The sequence below is a fragment of the Nerophis lumbriciformis genome, linkage group LG19, assembly GCF_033978685.3.
Source record: "Nerophis lumbriciformis linkage group LG19, RoL_Nlum_v2.1, whole genome shotgun sequence".
In the NCBI taxonomy this organism is placed as follows: Eukaryota; Metazoa; Chordata; class Actinopteri; order Syngnathiformes; family Syngnathidae; genus Nerophis; species Nerophis lumbriciformis.
In genome coordinates, this window is record NC_084566.2 from 30,663,088 (window position 1) to 30,683,641 (window position 20,554).

Sequence of the window (20,554 nt, forward strand, 5' to 3'; positions counted from 1 at the left end):
TGAAATATTTCTAAATGACAATGCCTGAGTTCAGGTAAAAGGTGAGTTTTAATGACAGTGCAACTAACCAATAGCATTTGATGTCTTCCTCTATGCAAAAAAAAAAAAAAGAAGTAAAAAATAAAATACAAAAATTAAAATAACATTAAAAGTATTAATACATATAATTGTTCTGTACTTGTTTTATTATGCTTAAATTATTTAACTATTAATTTTATACATATTTTTTAACATGAAGTTTCTTTGTTCTCTGTCATTTGACATGTTTTTAAAATTCATATTTACATATTTTGCTTGTAAAGCTACAGAAAAGCCTATAATCTGAACTAAATTCTCATTTGTTTAAGCTCTCTGCATTGACTTCTGGTATATATTTGTCAGGTTCAAACACTGATGACATCTATTAAACAAGACAAGAGGCAAATAGTTAAACAGAGACAGAATTCAATTTGGACTCAATTGAGGAGACACGCCTGGACACACTGTACCCTTGTACAGTATCTCAGCACGCTCTGCCAAAAGATAGCACTCCTCCTTCTTTATTTGACTTTCTCCCCCCACCTGACCACAGCTGCTTTCGGAGGGAAGTGGGTCGTAAACAGCGTTCCCTTTGGTTACCGAACAGTTCAAAAGGAGAGGTCGTAAAATAGTTCAAAAAGAGTTCGTAAAATACTTCAAAAAGAGTTCGTCTGGAAATTGGGCAGATCCTGTCATCGCTCCGCTTTGAAGTCCCAGTGGAGTTTTACGAGCCTTACTCTGGGTAGGCCTCAAAGACAGCTTTTGTCTTTTTGCCTGGAACTCATTTCAACACAAAGTTTTTTGTGATAACTTACAAACAATTATTCTAACATATTACATATATAATTTCAATTGCTTATTTATTTTTTAATCGTATTGTGGAAAGTGAGAAATTGCAGCGTGCAATGTGATACAGCATGGTGCATCACAAATGTCTACAACTGTATGTATGTTCAAAATAAAATACCAATACTAAAAAGTTATATGGCCTTTATTGTCATCTTTAAAATATATTACACGTTTATTGCAAAATAATGTATTAACTCCGCCCAGAAGACAACAAAATAAATAGAAAGTTCATTAAATAAATCCTGCATAGAGGATATATATTATCCAGTGCAAACAATGTCAAGGCATTCTTGCTATGTCAACATGAAACCAAAAAGAATATTAATACCAAAAAATATTGTTTTCTACAAAGAAATACTAAATCTATTTACATCCAGCGAGTGTTTCCGTATGTCAGCACTAACGCTAGCTTGATTGGTTTTTAAATCCTCCAGTTTTACGGAAACAAAAATGCACTTAAAAGTGTTTTTAAAACAGTAATTAGCATAAATGTGGAATCAAATAGGGTTGATACTAATTCCTGCAAGTGATTATGCCACTAGACAATATTAAAAGGCATAAAGTGTCAAATATATCATCATAAAATGAATGTAACTTTGCTCTCACATTCAATCAGCAAACATACTTTTATATGCGTTTTGTAGATTAGTTTCAATTCATAAAGGCCACATTTCTCCATTCCTCCCGGAAACGTTGGGCGAGTGATCCTGAATCTGCGGCTCCTCTTGTTCGACAAGCTTAGATGACAAAAAAATGTTGCTGTAGAAGATGAGGAATTCTGGGAAGATTCATGTTATTATCCTCCAAAACGAGTCTGGTTCTTGCTGGTATGAGAGGAAGTAGCAAGATATATTTGTACTTGAAGGTATTGTGTTGTAAGGCGGCCATCCTCGGCAACAAGCACCATCTAATGAGACCAAGGTTGAAGGTGTTCTCTCACACGTATTCTCTGTTGTCGAGATCCTTCTTGTAGGCTTTTTTGATGCGGTCAATTTCGTCTTCTTCCGAATCGTCATAGTCGTACTTCTTCTTGTCCAAGGCGGTGTTGTCCTCTTGGTTGTCCTGTGGTGTGGTGCCCTTTAGCTCATCCCGTATGGTGTTGAGCTCCACCAGGCCATTGCTGAGCTGCTCTGCCACATCCCTGATCTTGCTGGCAAACTCGGACTTGGCGCCCTTCTTTAGTTCTTTGGAGTCCTTGGCCACGAAGTAGATGTCCATGGCCACGAAGAGTCCTGTCAGGACCCCCGTGGCCATGCTGGCGATCTGGACCGCCCTGGCCGCCGTGCTGCCGGCCACGTTGGCGATCTGCACCACGCGCATGATTTCGTTGGCGTTGATGAGGATGGCCTTGCCTGCCATGGCGCCGTCCTCGTAAAAGCTGGAGGTGAGCGCGGGGAAGTCGCGGTTGTAGGCGTTGTTCTTCATCTTGATGAGGTCGAAACGCCGCAGATTCTCAATCCCCTGCTTGATGAACATTAGGCACTTGTTGAGGTCCACCATCTTTTCCTCATAGTCCTTCACTATCTTCTCAACCTTCTTACGGTCCATGGAGTTGTTCACCTGGTTGGAGATGCCGGCCCCCGCCGAGGTGAGCCCGCCTGCCGCGGCCACGCCCAGGCCCACCGCTGTCACGATCAGGGAGGTCCCAAAGGTGACGGGCGCCAAAGCCAAGCCGGTGATGGTGGCCACCCCTCCGATGGCGCTGGTGGAGCCGCCAGTAATTTGAGCGATCTTGGTGTTCTTGCTGAACTTATCCAGGGTGTCGGCGATGGCGCGCAGGTCCATGACGTGCTGCCAAAGGCTCTCCGCGCGCTCCGAGAAGAGCTTGTTGAAAACGCGGATGCCCTTCTGCACCTTCTCCGCCGTCACAGCAAACGCTCTGATGACATCATGACAATAAATATTCACATTCATGTTTTTACAAACCCCGTTTCCATATGAGTTGGGAAATTGTGTTAGATGTAAATATAAACGGAATACAATGATTTGCAAATAATTTTCAACCCATATTCAGTTGAATATGCTACAAAGACAACATATTTGATGTTCAAACTGATAAACATTTTTTGTTGCAAATAATCATTAACTTTAGAATTTGATGCCAGCAACACGTGACAAAGAAGTTGGGAAAGGTGGCAATAAATACTGATAAAGTTGAGGAATGCTCATCAAACACTTATTTGGAACATCTCACAGGTGAACAGGCAAATTGGGAACAGGTGGGTGCCATGATTGGGTATAAAAGTAGATTCCATGAAATGCTCAGTCATTCACAAACAAGGATGGGGTGAGGGTCACCACTTTGTCAACAAATACGTGAGCAAATTGTTGAACAGTTTAAGAAAAACATTTCTCAACCGGCTATTGCAAGGAATTTAGAGATTTCACCATCTACGGTCTGTAATATCATCAAAGGGTTCAGAGAATCTGGACAAATCACTGCACGTAAGCAGCTAAGCCTGTGACCTTTGATCCCTCAGGCTGTACTGCATCAATAAGCGACATCAGTGTGTAAAGGATATCACCACATGGGCTCAGGAACACTTCAGAAACCCACTGTCAGTAACTACAGTTGGTCGCTACATCTGTAAGTGCAAGTTAAAACTCTCCTATGCAAGGCGAAAACCGTTTATCAACAACACCCAGAAACGCCGTCGGCTTCGCTGGGCCTGAGCTCATCTAAGATGGTCTGATACAAAGTGGAAAAGTGTTCTGTGGTCTGATGAGTCCACATTTCAAATTGTTTTTGGAAACTGTGGACGTCGTGTCCTCCGGACCAAAGAGGAAAAGAACCATCCGGATTGTTATAGGCGCAAAGTTGAAAAGCCAGCATCTGTGATGGTATGGGGGTGTATTAGTGCCCAAGACATGGGTAACTTACACATCTGCGAATGCGCCATTAATGCTGAAAGGTACATACAGGTTTTGGAGCAACTTATGTTGCCATCCAAGCAACGTTACCATGGACACCCCTGCTTATTTAAGCAAGACAATGCCAAGCCACGTGTTACATCAACGTGGCTTCATAGTAAAAGAGTGCGGGTACTAGACTGGCCTGCCCGTATCCAGACCTGTCTCCCATTGAAAATGTGTGGCGCATTATGAAGCCTAAAATACCACAACGCAGACCCCCGGACTGTTGAACAACTTAAGCTGTACATCAAGCAAGAATGGGAAAGAATTCCATCTGAGAAGCTTAAAAAATGTGTCTCCTCAGTTCCCAAACGTTTACTGAGTGTTGTTAAAAGGAAAGGCCATGTAACACAGTGGTGAACATGCCCTTTCCCAACTACTTTGTCACGTGTTGCAGCCATGAAATTCTAAGTTAATTATTATTTGCAAAAAAAATAAATAAAAGTTTATGAGTTTGAACATCAAATATCTTGTCTTTGTAGCATATTCAACTGAATATGGGTTGAAAAGGATTTGCAAATCATTGTATTCCGTTTATATTTACATCTAACACAATTTCCCAACTCGTATGGAAACGGGGTTTGTATTATGACGACTCAAACACTTACTTAGCCTCTTCTTTCTCTGTCATGTCTTCATCCTGAGGCGTGTCCTCCCAAGCTGAGGAAGAGCAAACATCAAACGATGATTGACACGCACATACAGTCGTAGTCAAAAGTTTACATACACTTGTAAAGAACATAATGTCATGGCTGTCTTGAGTTTCCAATAATTTCTACAACTCTTATTGTTTTTGTGATAGAGTGATTGGAGCACATACCGTACTTGTTGGTCACAAAAAACATTCATGAAGTTTGGTTCTTTTATGAATTTATTATGGGTCTACTGAAAATGTGACCTAATCTGCTGGGTCAAAAGTATATTTGGTTACATGTCCCTTGGCAAGTTTCACTGCAATAAGGCGCTTTTGGTAGCCATCCACAAGCTTCTGGTTGAATTTTTGACCACTCCTCTTGACAAAATTGGTGCAGTTCAGCTAAATTAGTTGGTTTTCTGACATGGACTTGTTTCTTCAGCATTGTCCACATGTTCTCAATGGGGTTTGGAGTTAGACTTAGACTTCCTTTTTATTGTCATTCAAATTTGAACTTTACAGTACAGACAAGTACGACATTTTGTTGCATTAGCTCGTGGTAGTGCGGGATAAAATAGCAATAAGGTGCACACTGCAAAAACTGAAATCTAAGTAAGATTAAATATAAATGTAAAGCTGTGTCATCAACACTCACAAGTATAAAACTACTTTTTTAAAAGTAATAATTTCTTATTTCAAGCATGAAAAAAAAAATCATGACTTTGACACAATTGTGTCTCATATTAAAACAGATGACAGCCAAATGGACTTTGCTGTTTTATTTTCAATGAAACAATAGAAAATATGTACTCATATAGTAGTACAGTTATTAGTGAGAATATACTTATTTTAAGGTATTTTTGGGTTCATTGAGGTTAGCTAATTTAACTTGTTTTGGAAAGTCTTGACAAGCCAAATTTTCTTGTTCTATTGGCAGATAATTTTGCTTAGTTCAAATAAAATACCCCTCATTTTTGTATTTTTTTTTCTTGTTTTTGAACACTGACTTTTTGCAGTGCAGATATAAATAAATAAATTACTGTACAGATAAATATATTGCACTTTTGCATATGCATCCACGTTTATGGATGTATGTTATATTGTCTTTATATTCCAGTCAGTTAATCCATTTTTTGGGGGAATTGAGGGGATTATTATGATGTTTTAAGTCAGGACTTTGGGAAGGTCATTCTAAAACCTTAATTCTAGCCTGATTTAGCCATTCCTTTACCACTTTTGACGTGTATTTGGGGTCATTGTCCTGTTGGAACACCCAACTGCGGCCAAGACCCAACCTTCGGGTTTAGGTTGTCCTGAAGAATTCTGGAGGTAATCCTCCTTTTTCATTGTCCCATTTCCTCTCTGTAAAGCACCAGTTCCATTGGCAGCAAAACAGGCCCACAGCATAATACTACCACCACCATGCTTGACGGTTGGTGTGTTTCATCAGCACTATCAAAGCTGACTGAGCATTTTGCTCCTGAGCACTTTTACAACATTGGTGCAGTGTTCATAAATGACCAAGTGTTCAGGGAGAGATACTTTTTGCTTTCTTACTTGAAAGTTACATAATTAACTTTTCACATTGGCGACTTACACTCCACAGTGTTCCACCATTCCATGAGACCTTCCATATCCTGGAAGACAAAAAGTAAAATGATTGTAATAACAAGGGGGTCGCCGCAAAGACGTGAACATGGCGGCTTTCACAAACTGACCTGTATGTCCTCAGGCTGCAGTGTGTCGACACGGAACTCGTCCAGTCGATCAAACAGAGGTAAGTTTGCACCTTCGTTCTTAAAGCACACACAAAATAGGATTCTCACAAATTAGGCACAAGATAAGCAGGGTTTCATGTTTCATCGTACAGCTGTGCTGAGCCAGATGAAGGTGCAATCCAGGAATGTACTTTCACTATTGGCCCACCAGATGGTACAATTACAATGCAGTCAGGACTGTGAAACATGTCCCAATGAGAGGTAGACTAGTCATTGAAAGAAGGCAGATGGATAAGTTTAAGCCAGTTCTTCTCAAACAGTTGGGCGGGCCCCCTTAGGGGGGGAGCGGTGTGATGCGTGTTACCTCAGGGAATACGCTTTTTTTTTGCTGTACCAGAATATGATGAAGCGTATGTAGCACTTGTCTTAATTGAAACCACGGTGGGTGACGAGGAAAGACCGGTGTGTTGTTCCCTTTAATGTTAATAAGCTTACATTGTTATGCAGAGGTATGGTTATAACAATTTTGTCGACAAATTATAATATTTATAGTGACAGTGGGGGGAGGACACAAAATATTTTCTTCTTCCTTTAGGGGGGGCAACAGAAATGGTTTAAGCGGTCCTAATTTGAGATGTCCGATAATATCGGACTGCCGATATTATCGGCCGATAAATGCTTCAAAATGTAATATCGGAAATTATCGGTATCGGTTTCAAAAAGTAAAATGTATGACTTTTTAAAACGCCGCTAGGTACACGGACGTAGTGAGAAGTGCAGAGCAGTTGCTTCTCCCCGTCATACTTGCCAACCCTCCCGATTTTCCCGGGAGACTCCCGAATTTCAGTGCCCCTCCCGAAAATCTCCCGGGGCAACCATTCTCCCGAATTTCCCCCGATTTCCACCCAGACAACAATATTGGTGGCGTGCCTTTAAGGAACTGCCTTTGCGTGCCGGCCCAATCACATAATATCTACGGCTTTTCACACACACAAGTGAATGCAAGCATACTGGGTCAACAGCCATACAGGTCACACTGAGGGTGGCCGTATAAACAACTTTAACACTGTTACCAATATGCGCCACACTGTGAACCCACACCAAACAAGAATGACAAACACATTTCGGAAGAACATCCGCACCATAACACAACATAAACACAACAGAACAAATACCCAGAACCCCTTGCAGCACTAACTCTTCCGTGACGCTACAATATACCCCCTCCACACACACACCTCAACCCCGCCCACCTCAATCTCCTCATGCTTGAGGCATGTTAAAAAAAAATAATGCACTTTGTGACTTCAATAATAAATATGGCACTGCCATGTTGGCATTTTTTTCCCATAACTTGAGTTGATTTATTTTGGAAAACCTTGTTACATTGTTTAATGCATCCAGCGGGGCATCACAACAAAATTAGGCATAATAATGTGTTAATTCCACGACTGTATATATCGGTATCGGTTGATATCGGAATCGGTAATTAAGAGTTGGACAATATCGGAATATCGGATATCGGCAAAAAAGCCATTATCGGACATCTCTAGTCCTAATTTAACATATTTGACTCATATTGGAAGTAAAATAAATTGTTTGTTCTGGGCAGAGCTTTGTCGTTAATATTTTTCTTTGTCCTGCATGAGACAAAATGTGTCGTTTTATTACCCAACACTAAAGCTACATGCTAAAGAGGAGGAAGTGCTGCTCAACGTGAATATTTATGTTTCCTCATCTGTTGTCTTTATGCAGAAGTTCTAACGTTTTTAATCTCCAATGAAGACTTTTAGAACAGGGAAGCAGACAGACTAGTCAGGACACATTTTGCCCTGATCGGTCCAACATGCCCACACAGCTGCTGCCTTGTCTTGGAATGCAGTGGGAAAAAAACAAATGTCGGTGAACATTTTTCTGTGCTAGGCACGCAAGAACGCCTCCAGGAGACAAATGATTACACGAAGCAGGAGAGAATCAGGTGACCGAAACGTGCTTTGTGTAATGACGCTGACATAGATGACGATGTGTTATTGTGTGAGGCATAAACAGCGACTGGGTGGAACCAGTTTAAGATCTTTGTGGAGTGTGGGATTTAATCCTACCTTCTATGGCGCTCTACCAGGTGTTATTATGGGACCATACAGAACAATAACAAGCCAAATAGGGCTGAAAAATACTAAGAAACTAAACAGATTCTACATTAATAAACCATAAATTAATCAAATTAAAAGTACCTCTTCATCTTGTGTTTTTCTCTGGGTCACTTTGGTCTGCAACAAACATGAGAAATTTTTTTGATAAATATCAACACACAACAGCATAAATGTAAATATACAATAAGCACAGGAAACTAAAAAGAGAAAAATACATACTACAACTGGCCACTACATTAGGCACACCTGTATAATTTAACATAGGGGCTTTGGAAGCTCCAGTGGGTTATAACTGGGCCCATGAAGACAACTATTGTAGTATTTATACAGAAATTTTACGGCTGCATTTTCCATCCATCCATTTTCTACCGCTTGTCCCTTGTCTCAGCTGCATTTGGGCGGAAGGCGGGGTACACCCTGGACAAGTCGCCACCTCATCGCAGGGCCAACACAGATAGACAGACAACATTCACACACTAGGGCCAATTTAGTGTTGCCAATCAACCTATCCCCAGGTGCATGTCTTTGGAGGTGGGAGGAAGCCGGAGTACCCGGAGGGAACCCACGCAGTCACAGGGAGAACATGCAAACTCCACACAGAAAGATCCCGAGCCCGGGATTGAACCCAGGACTACTCAGGACCTTCGTATTGTGAGGCACATGCACTAACCCCATGTTCCACCGTGCTGCCCGGATGCTTTTTATTCCTGTTAAATGTTAGTTTTGAGTATAATCTCTCGTCAACACTTCACGCTTTTAATTTTGTGGCTTCTTTCCATTACGTTTTATTTTTCTATAGCAAATGTTGCATATTTTTGACCTAAATTAAGTCTTATATGTATTTCAGTACAGTATTTGTCTTATTTTCTAATATATTTTCAACTTCCATTTTAAGGTTAAGGGTATTGTCCATTTCCATGCTGATTGAGTCATTGTTTAAATGCCTGTTTTTCATGTTAAGTGCAGGGAAAAGTGTTGATGCACTTCATCTTCAACTCCTGTCTCCTCAATAACATCTCCACATTGGTGAGCCTTTGACTAAGGCAGGGGTCGGCAACCTTTACCAGTCAAAGAGCCATTATGACCAGTTTCACAAATTATAGATAACAATGGGAGCCACTAAAAAATTTTGAAATTTAAAATGAAATAACACTGCGTACAAAGTTTTTTTTTTGCTTTGTGCTATGTATTAACCAGAGGTCTCAAAGACGCTGACCACACCTTAATATGGAATATGAATGTTGGTGCGACAAGCGGGTTGTATTTAAGTGGCGCTTGTCAATGTCATGCGTGCCATGATGGTGCAGTATATAGCATCCACTACAACCAGCGTGCCTGATCAGCCACACGTTGTACGGAGCTTCCACTTGCTCACGTAGGAAACAGCAAGGCATACTTAGTCAACAACCACACAAGTTACACTGACGGTGGCGGTATAAAAAACAACAACTTTAACACTCTTACTAATAATGCGCCACACTGTGAACCCACACCAAACAAGAATGACAAACACATTTCGGGAGAACATCTGCACCGTAACACAACATAAACACAACAGGACAAATACCCAGAATCCCATGCAGCCCTAACTCTTCCGGGATTCATTATACACCCCCGCTACCAAACCCCGCTCACCTCAACCGACGCACAGAGGGGAGGGGGTTGATGTGTGAGGGAGCAGGGTTGGGGTGGGGGCGAGGTGTGGTGGTAGCAGGGGTGTATAATGTAGCCCGGAAGAGTCAGGGCTGCATGGGATTCTGGGTATTTGTTCTGTTGTGTTTATGTTGTGTTAAGGTGCAGATGTTCTCCCGAAATGTGTTTGTCATTCTTGTTTGGTTTTGGTTCAAAGTGTGGCGCATTATTAGTAAGAGTGTTAAAGTTGTTTTATATGGTCACCGTCAGTGTAACCTGTGTGGCTGTTGAGCAAGTATGCCTTGCTGTCACGTACGTGTGCAAGCAGGAGATGCATACCGTATAACCAGTGGTTGGGCTGGCATGCTGTTAATACAGATTGTAGAGGGCTCTAAATGCTGGACCTTCATGGCACACCCTTATTTTGATTGTAAGGTTGAAAATCTGTGAATATTAATCCCGGGAGTTTTCTGCGAGAGGCACTGAAATCCGGAAGTCTCCCGGGAAAATCGGGGGGTTCGGCAAGTAAGCTGCTGAGCCGCATCAGAGTGATCAAAGAGCCGCGGGTTGCCGACCCCTGGACTAAGGGATGTAGAATGACAAGGATTGAGGGGACATGGCTCAGAAACTTGAAGGTTCATGCTACAAATCCAGCTTCCGCCATTTTAGTCACTTCCGTTGTGTTCTCGGGCAAGGCACTTCACCCACCTTGCTCCCAGTGTCGCTCACACTGGTGAATGAACGTGAACGAATGCTTGGTTGCGGTCGGAGAGGCAGTAGGCGCAAACTGACAGTCCCCATTCCTTCAGTCTACCCCAGGGCAGCTGTGGCTACCAATTGAGCTTACCACCATCACAGTGTGAATGTGGGGTGAATGAATGATGGCTTCTCAGTTCTTACTGTAAATGCTTTGAGTGTCTAGAAAAGCATTTTATAAATCAAATTCATTATTATTAATAATAACACCTGGAACAACATGGTGGGACTTGGCTATGCTCAACGCTAACCACACGGCTAATGTTGGCGCTATTCTTCTAACACGGTCAAGTCCGGAGCCAATTCGAAGCGATAAATGAAGGATTATAATATTACGATTACTATTGCTATCATAATGCTTTGACCCCATCAGGGCACTATTGAAATATTACAAACCTGTCTCATTGTAATGCAGTGCAGTTGTACAACTCTTTAAATCACATTAAAAGGCAATTATTTAGGTACGTGCATGTGTACGTGTGTGTGTGTGTGTGTGTGTGTGTGTGTGTGTGTGTGTGTGTGTGTGTGTGTGTGTGTGTCACCTTGACGCGAGGCATGAAGGGATTGTGTCGCTTGGGCTTCTTGACTTTGACCTAAAAGGTCCAAAAAAAAAGACAATTAGATATTGATGAACATGTTATTAAAATGAATAATTATGGCTCATTAAGGGAAAATAGACACTAAAGAAAATTAGTTTTAAATGAAAAAAAAAACCTCTTCTGGTTTGTTAGTGCCATCCTTCTCAAGCTCCTGTCTGGACTCGTCGCCTTTCTCTTTTTCGTCTTTCAGTCCTTCGTCGTCTGATGGAGGCTGTGTAAAGAAACCACATTAAAATAATGCACTCAAGCTGACAGACCAAAGAAAGCACAAGTGAACTAGATCATTGACAAACCTGGGCAGCAGCTTGCTGCAATAACGGGTAGAGGTGCTTTGTTTTTTTCTTGTTCTGTGAAAAACAAATGCACATAAACATGTGTAGAAAGATCCAGAACATCTACTTTCTACGGCCACTTTAATAGGTACACAATCAAATGAGTTCAAATACAAACCCCGTTTCCATATGAGTTGGGAAATTGTGTTAGATGTAAATATAAACGGAATACAATGATTTGCAAATCATTTTCAACCCATATTCAGTTGAATATGCTACAAAGACAACATATTTGATGTTCAAACTGATAAACATTTTTTTTTTTGCAAATAATCATTAACTTTAGAATTTGATGCCAGCAACACGTGACAAAGAAGTTGGGAAAGGTGGCAATAAATACTGATAAAGTTGAGGAATGCTCATCAAACACTTATTTGGAACATCCCACAGGTGAACAGGCAAATTGGGAACAGGTGGGTGCCATGATTGGGTATAAAAGTAGATTCCATGAAATGCTCAGTCATTCACAAACAAGGATGGGGCGAGGGTCACCACTTTGTCAACAAATGCGTGAGCAAATTATTGAACAGTTTAAGAAAAACCTTTCTCAACCAGCTATTGCAAGGAATTTAGGGATTTTACCATCTACGGTCCGTAATATCATCAAAAGGTTCAGATAATCTGGAGAAATCACTGCACGTAAGCAGCTAAACCCGTGACCTTCGATCCCTCAGGCTGTACTGCATCAACAAGCGACATCACCACATGGGCTCAGGAACACTTCAGAAACCCACTGTCAGTAACTACAGTTGGTCGCTACATCTGTAAGTGCAAGTTAAAGCTCTCCTATGCAAGGCGAAAACCGTTTATCAACAACACCCAGAAACGCCGTCGGCTTCGCTGGGCCTGAGCTCATCTAAGATGGACTGATACAAAGTGGAAAAGTGTTCTGTGGTCTGACGAGTCCACATTTCAAATTGCTTTTGGAAACTGTGGACGTCGTGTCCTCCGGACCAAAGAGGAAAAGAACCATCTGGATTGTTATAGGCGCAAAGTTGAAAAGCCAGCATCTGTGATGGTATGGGGGTGTATTAGTGCCCAAGACATGGGTAACTTACACATCTGTGAAGGCGCCATTAATGCTGAAAGGTACATACCCGGTACAGGTTTTGGAGCAACATATGTTGCCATCCAAGCAGCGCTACCACGGACGCCCCTGCTTATTTCAGCAAGACAATGCCAAGCCACGTGTTACATCAACGTGGCTTCATAGTAAAAGAGTGCGGGTACTAGACTGGCCTGCCTGTAGTCAAGACCTGTCTCCCATTGAAAATGCGTGGCGCATTATGAAGCCTAAAATACCACAACGGAGATCCCCGGACTGTTGAACAACTTACCGGTAAGCTGTACATCAAGCAAGAATGGGAAAGAATTCCACCTGAGAAGCTTAAAAAATGTGTCTCCTCAGTTCCCAAACATTTACTGAGTGTTGTTAAAAGGAAAGGCCATGTAACACAGTGGTGAACATGCCCTTTCCCAACTACTTTGGCACGTGTTGCAGCCATGAAATTCTAAGTTAATTATTATTTGCAAAAAAAAAAATTAAGTTTATGAGTTTGAACATCAAATATCTTGTCTTTATAGTGCATTCAATTGAATATGGGTTGAAAAGGATTTGCAAATCATTGTATTCCGTTTATATTTACATCTAACACAATTTCCCAACTCATATGGAAACGGGGTTTGTACAACAGTTGTACAAAGGTAGACTATATGAAGATAATGCTCACATTTGATTAATGTATTATTATTATTAGAGATGTCCGATAATATCGGACTGCCGATATTATTGGCCGATAAATGCTTTAAAATGTGATATCGTAAATTATCGGTATCGGTTTCAAAAAGTACCATTTATGACTTTTTAAAACGCCGCTGTACAGAGTGGTACACGGATGTAGGGAGAAGTACAGAGCGCCAATAAACCTTAAAGGCACTGCCTTTGCGTGCCGGCCCAGTCACATAATATCTACGGCTTTTCACACACACAAGTAATTGCAAGGCATACTTGGTCAACAGTCATACAGGTCACACTGAGGGTGGCCGTATAAACAACTTTAACACTGTTACAAATATGCGCCACACTGTGAACCCACACCAAACAAGAATGACAAACACATTTCGGGAGAACATCCGCACCGTAACATAACAAACACAACAGAACAAATACCCAGAACCCCTTGCAGCACTAACTCTTCCGGGACGCTACAATATACACCCCCCGCTAATCCCAACCCCCCCCCCCCCCACCTCAACCTCCTCATGCTCTCTCAGCATGTCCCAAATTCCAAGCTGCTGTTTTGAGGCATGTTAAAAAAAATAATGCACTTTGTGACTTCAATAATAAATATGGCAGTGCCATGTTGGCATTTTTTTTTCCATAACTTGAGTTGATTTATTTTGGAAAACCTTGTTACATTGTTTAATGCATCCAGCGGGACATCACAACAAAATTAGGCATAATAATGTGTTAATTCCACGACTGTATATATCGGTATTGGTTGAGATCGGAATCGGTAATTAAGAGTTGGACAATATCGGAATATCGGATATCGGCAAAAAAGCCATTATCGGACATCTCTAATTATTATTAACATTATTATTAACAAGTGCTGCTAACACTAACCGGTTTGCTCTCCGCTGGTGTCACCTCGTCCCCCTGTTGGCGTGTTGCTTTGTCCTTCAGGGTCTCTTCGTCTGATTGGCTCTGCGAGATGGTCAAATAAACCTCGTTAGACACGTCCTGAACTGAACAAAGTTCCACAAATGTCACATGACAAGCCTCAGTAGCAACCTGCTGCTGGTTCTCCTGCACACACGTGTTGGCAGCTCTGTTCCTCAACTCCTGCAATTAGACAGTAAAGGTCATTTTACCCTCACACAGGCAAAAAAACAATATTTATGCCAACACTGGATGCTCCTCCTACCTTCATCAGGGGCTTTTGGGAAGGAATTTTTGGAGCTTCTTTGTCAGGTTTCTTTCCAGACAGCATGTCCTTATTGGCCTGCAGGGGGAAAACACAGAAAGCGAACAGGTAACCCAGATATTAGTCAGTACATGACTGGATAAAGCTGACATATGACCCTGTTTAAGAGCATTGAGAAAACACCTGTTTGTGGCTGGATGACTTGTCAGTGGGTGCGTCCTCGTCACTGGAATCACTTCGCTTGTCCTGATGCAGACCAGATAGGACCCAATAAAGTCAAAATGTATTAAAACAAAACTACAACTGCTGTCTTGACAGTCTACCTTACTTTGTGTGCATATTTAAATGGATTCATTATGGTCATCGCTTCAGCAAATTTACTCTGAAAACAGAAAAAGAGACAAAAAGATTGAAGAGAAAGTTCAATGACTACCTTAAAATGTGCAGAAGAAACTAGGAGAACCTGTTTGTTGCTGGCCTGGTCCTCTGCCTTGTCTAATGTATCCCCAACATCAGCGTTCTCCTAAACAATCACACACACACACACAACATCCTCACTCCATTCTATTGTTGTCTTCCAGCAGTTAGCAGAATTACCATACAAAAAGCAGTACATGAGAATAATACCTGCTTGTCGGAGTAGAAGGTGCTCTTCATCATGGCACTGAAGCCCTTCTGAAAGCACACATACACGCACACGACTCCTCTTAAAGTTCACATCTTTCATTAAAACACACCAGCCAGTAATAGCAATAAATCACCTGTCTGACTTTAGGTTTGTCTGTGAGGTTTTCTTTGGAGCCTGATAACTTCTCCTCCTGGAACACAAACAACAACTCTTTGGTCCAACATCATTTTCATGTCCATCTCACACTGGAGCATCCTCCGACCCCCTCCAAAGGCTTTTGGGTGGGAACTTTGGGAATGTCCTGCTGTCGAGATGTAATGTCCTTCTTGGCCTGTACTACTATTGTAGTGGCGTTCTGTACAAAAAGTGCACTTTAAAGGCCTACTGAAATGGATTTTTTTTATTTAAACGGGGATAGCAGATCCATTCTACGTGTCATACTTGATCATTTCGCGATATTGCCATATTTTTGCTGAAAGGATTTAGTATAGAACAACGACGATAAAGTTCGCAACTTTTGGTCGCTGATAAAAAAAAGGCTTGCCTGTACCGGAAGTAGCGTGACGTCACAAGTTGAAAGTCCCCTCACATTTCCCCATTGTTTACACCAGCAGCGAGAGCGATTGGGACCGAGAAAGCGACGATTACCCCATTAATTTGAGCCAGGATGAAAGATTCGTGGATGAGGAACGTGAGAGTGAAGTATTAGAGTGCAGTGCAGGACGCATCTTTTTTCGCTCTGACCGTAACTTAGGTACAAGGGCTCATTGGATTCCACACTCTCTCCTTTTTCTATTGTGGATCACGGATTTGTATTTTAAACCACCTCGGATACTATATCCTCTTGAAAATGAGAGTCGAGAACGCGAAATGGACATTCACAGTGACTTTTATCTCCACGACAATACATCGGTGAAGCTCTTTAGCTACGGAGCTAACGTGATAGCATCGGGCTTAACTGCAGATAGAAACAAAATAAATAAACCCCTGACTGGAAGGATAGACAGAAAATCAACAATACTATTAAACCATGGACCTGTAACTACACGGTTAATGCTTTCCAGCCTGGCGAAGCTTAACAATGCTGTTGCTAACGACGCCATTGAATCTAACTTAGCTACAGACCTCGACAGAGCTATGATAAAAACATTAGCTCTCCACCTACGCCAACCCTCATCTGCTCATCAACACCGAAGCTCACCTGCGTTCCAGGGATCAACGGAGCGACGAAGGAATTCACCCGATCATCGATGCGGTTGGCGGCTAGCGTCGGATAGCGCGTCTGCTATCCAAGTCAAAGTCCTCCTGGTTGTGTTGCTGTAGCCAGACGCTAATACACCGATCGCATCTACAGCTTTCTTCTTTGCAGTCTCCATTGTTCATTAAACAAATTGCAAAAGATTCACCAACACAGAAGTCCAGAATACTGTGGAATTTTGCGATGAAAACTGAGCTTTTTGTATTGGATACAATGGCGTCCCAATACTTCCGTTTCAACCATCGACGTCACGCGCATACGTCATCATACCTAGACGTTTTCAACCGGAAGTTTCGCAGGAAATTTAAAATTGCACTTTATAAGTTAACCCGGCCGTATTGGCATGTGTTGCAATGTTAAGATTTCATCATTGATATATAAACTATCAGACTGCGTGGTCGGTAGTAGTGGGTTTCAGAAGGCCTTTAATTTAGTGTTGTTTTGATATGTCACCTTAGTGACATCATGCACAAAAGTGCACTCATAGCTTGTTTTAAAATGTCTCTGACAATCTTGCACTTTCTGTTTTGAAATGACATGAATGTTTGTGCCACTGCTTAATAACGGTTTAATAAATACAGTTTTGGTCAATTGACTTAGTTGTGATTTCCTTCTCTGCATGAAAGTTTAAAATGAGCATATATTAATGCAGTATGAACAAGAATGTTTTAATGTAGACACATAGAATCATCATACTGCTGTGATTATATGCATCAAGTGTTCATTCAAGGCTAAGGCAAAATATTGCGATATATATCGTGTATCGTGACATGGCCCAAAAATATCGAGATATTAATGAAAGGCCATATCGCCCAGCCCTACGTACTACTAAATGTTATTATGAATGTGCCTGTTACTATGTTACAAATATACTAACATCATACATATAAAACCTAATTGAGGTGTTTGGATGTTTTTTAAGGGCTGTATAGGCAGAATAGAGCAGCTCCCATAGGCTCATTGTAAGTTGACTTTTTGATCACATTTATTTACTATTTAAAATGCATTAAAAAATAGATTCGTCATCATGTCTTTCATAATTATGGTGAACGATAGGCAAAATTTAAAAAAAAAAGTGCAGTTCCCCTTTAAAGTTCTTTTAAACTGTCTAAATTCCAGCATTAAGGCAAACACACTTTTATAACACTATTGTGACACTTCTGAAATGTATATAAAAAAAACCCCCACTACAATATGGGATATTAAAAACAAAAGACAAGCAAGTAACAAATATACAGAATTAGTCAGTACCTGAGCGCCCTCAGATGCTTTTGTCTTCACTTTGTCCTGCACTGGTGTGCCGCTCTTCTCCTGTGAGGACATGTCGGTGATATAAATAACACAAAGGTTCCTCTTACAAGCATCAAGTTGAAGCAAAATGGTGGCAAACCTTCGGAGTGAGTCGAGGTGGAACTGGCGGAATTTCACTTCTCTGGTTCCTCTCTCTGTCCACGTTGTTTTTGAGCTGACGGGAACATACAACAACACACAGACAGGATTTAAAGGGGAAGGAAGTGTGTGTGTGCGGTAAGTGATTATTCATGAAAAAGAAAAATGGCTTACAGCTTTCGGTTTACCCTCCATTTGTTTCTCAGCTTCTTTGAGTGTGTCTGTGTCTTTTGTCTCTTTCTGTGCAAAGGAAGAAAGTCAAGTAAATGTTGAGAAATGTTGCAATACAGAAAAATAACGCTGGAAACTTTGATGAGTGCTAGAAAGTTGTGGTCAGCACAGTGCTGACGAGGAACAGGTGCTAACAGATCTGACTAGGAACAGGTGCTAACAGATCGCTTAAAAACTGGAGTTCTTTTTCTGGCATACAACAACGTGTTCCGTAGGTATCAGCTGGGAATTGAAACTGACAATAAAGATACATAGACCTTTTGAATTCTCACAAAAGCCTGCACCATTATCAAAGTCATGCCTTAAAACTAACTGCATGACAACCTCCAAGTCTATGACCTCACAAGCTCCATCACCACCAATATGATTACCTCCTAAGGTTACAAATGCCACCAACAAACACAATCATCAATCCTCATGACCTCATGGGAATCCTATGCAGTCCTCAAAACAGTCATAAAAAGATCTTAAATTGTCCTAAAGCACAGGCAGTATTGTGCCTATGACCTGAAATTGTCTAAAAACTCCCCCAAAAGGTACTAAAATGACTGGAAAACAGTCAGAGTTGAGTTTGAAACAAGAAATGTCCTAGAATTCTCCTAAAGCACAGTCAGGATTGTGCCCAAGACCATAAAATGTCCTAAAATTGTCTTAAAACTTTCAGAAAAGAGACTTTGTTATAAAAGCAGTCAATGTGTAGAGTAAAAATATCCTTAAATTGTCCCAAGCCTCTCAGATAAGGTTCTAAAATTGTTGTAAAACAGCCAGGGTTGTGGTTAAGAGCAAAATTGCCTACAAATAGTCTAAAAACTCTCATAAAAAGGTCCTACAATTGTTTTAAAACAGTCAGGGTTGTGTTTAAAAGCAAACATGTCCTTAAATTGTCCAAAGACTTGAAGATAAGGTCCTAAAATTTCTGTTAAACAGTCAGAGTTGTGTTAAAGATCAACCATATTCTAAAATAAAAACAAAAATGTCCTTAAATTGCTTGTTGTGAAGAGTTGCATATGAAACAATTTATACAATTGTCCTAAAGCACACTTAGGGCTTTGCCCAAGGCCATAACATTTAAATTGTACTAAAACTCATAAAATAAATGTTCTAACATTATTGTAAAAACAGAGTCAGGGTTATGTTTAAGTCCAAAAAAATGAGTGAAATTCCACTGAAGCACAGTCCATGTTGCATGAAATGTTCTAAAACTTTTTTTTCAAATGTCCTAAAATTGTTGTCAAACAGGGGTTAGGTTCGGTTGTTATCATCAGTCATCAACAATTGAGAACAGAGAAATGGATATTGGAACAGTGTAGGTCTGACTTGGTAGGATATGTACAGCAAGAGAGAGAGAGAGAGAGAGAGAGAGAGAGAGAGAGAGAGAGAGAGAGAGAGAGAGAGAGAGAGAGAGCAAGAAAGAGAGAGAGAGAGAGAGAGAGATCAGAAGGCATAAGAAAAAGTATCTGCATTTGATTGTTTACATTTGATTATGAACAATCCGGGGAGGGCGTTAGTTCAGGGTTGTAGCTGCCTGGAGGTGAACTTTATTGCGGTTTTGAAGGAGGATAGAGATGCACTTTCTTTTATACCTGTTGGGAGCATTCCACTTTGATGTGGCATAGAAAGAGAATGAGTTAAGACCTTTGTTAGTTTGGAATCTGGGTTTATTGTGGTTAGTGGAGCTCCCCCTGGTGTTGTGGTTATGGCGGTCATTTACGTTAAGGAAGTAGTTTGACATGTACTTCGGTATCAGGGAGGTGTAGCGGATTTTATAGACTAGGCTCAGTGCAAGTTGTTTTACTCTGTCCTCCACCCTGAGCCAGCCCACTTTGGATAAGTGGGTAGGAGTGAGGTGGGATCTGGGGTGGAGGTCTAGAAGTAATCTGACTAGCTTGTTCTGGGATGTTTGGAGTTTAGATTTGAGGGTTTTGGAGGTACTAGGGTATCAGGAGCCGCACTCTGATTGTCTCTGGGTGCGCTGATTTGTGGGCGGTCTCATTTACGTGCCTCCACTTTAACTGTGTCTTCTGCCTGACATCCATTCAGTTTCTAGCGCTTCCATATGGAGCCTAGTGACAGATTAAGTTGGAACTATATGCTACTTTGTATTAGTAAACAACAGCGGAGGATGCATGTGCATGTATCAGCCAGTCTGCCCCACAACAAGATGATAGAGAAAAAGAAGGAGCTTATTCACTACAAAGTTGGACGACAATGGCGGGCTCGCGCAAAGCACTTTGTTGTACCATACATGACAACTTTGAATAGTCAGAATTAGGGAGATATTCAAAAGGGCCATGGGGGCGGGCGTAGATGAGATTAGATTATTTTCTAATATAGGTGATTTGGCCCATTTACAATTTAAAAAAAAAAGAAAAGAAAAGTTTTTCATGAGCTATGTACTATTATTGTATGTCTCGGTGGGAGTCCTGCTTTGGAAATACTTTGTACCCCTTTCAGAAATCACATTTATTTCCCCTTAAAACATTCTCATGTTGCACAATAAGATGTAAGCTTGGGATA

General features: G+C 41.1%; 1 protein-coding gene across 2 annotated transcripts in view; it reads right to left on the reverse strand.

Moving 5' to 3' along the window:
* Window positions 1-991: 991 nt before the first annotated feature.
* The window catches only part of LOC133618521 (uncharacterized), a 43,377-nt gene continuing 23,814 nt past the window's right edge, over window positions 992-20,554 (reverse strand). For both annotated transcript variants that reach the window (XM_072915230.1, XM_072915229.1), the window contains exons 24-42: window positions 17,981-18,046; window positions 17,808-17,882; window positions 17,669-17,728; window positions 15,293-15,349; window positions 15,159-15,206; window positions 14,995-15,054; window positions 14,860-14,913; window positions 14,715-14,777; window positions 14,532-14,609; window positions 14,399-14,449; window positions 14,231-14,311; window positions 11,566-11,619; window positions 11,388-11,483; window positions 11,216-11,266; window positions 8,367-8,402; window positions 6,133-6,210; window positions 6,012-6,051; window positions 4,389-4,440; window positions 992-2,746 (exon numbers count right to left, since the gene is read on the reverse strand). In XM_072915230.1, the coding sequence (XP_072771331.1) occupies window positions 1,804-2,746; window positions 4,389-4,440; window positions 6,012-6,051; window positions 6,133-6,210; window positions 8,367-8,402; window positions 11,216-11,266; window positions 11,388-11,483; window positions 11,566-11,619; window positions 14,231-14,311; window positions 14,399-14,449; window positions 14,532-14,609; window positions 14,715-14,777; window positions 14,860-14,913; window positions 14,995-15,054; window positions 15,159-15,206; window positions 15,293-15,349; window positions 17,669-17,728; window positions 17,808-17,882; window positions 17,981-18,046 (2,043 nt within the window). In that variant the 3' untranslated portion in view covers window positions 992-1,803. The remainder of the gene's footprint in view (window positions 2,747-4,388; window positions 4,441-6,011; window positions 6,052-6,132; window positions 6,211-8,366; window positions 8,403-11,215; window positions 11,267-11,387; window positions 11,484-11,565; window positions 11,620-14,230; window positions 14,312-14,398; window positions 14,450-14,531; window positions 14,610-14,714; window positions 14,778-14,859; window positions 14,914-14,994; window positions 15,055-15,158; window positions 15,207-15,292; window positions 15,350-17,668; window positions 17,729-17,807; window positions 17,883-17,980; window positions 18,047-20,554) is intronic.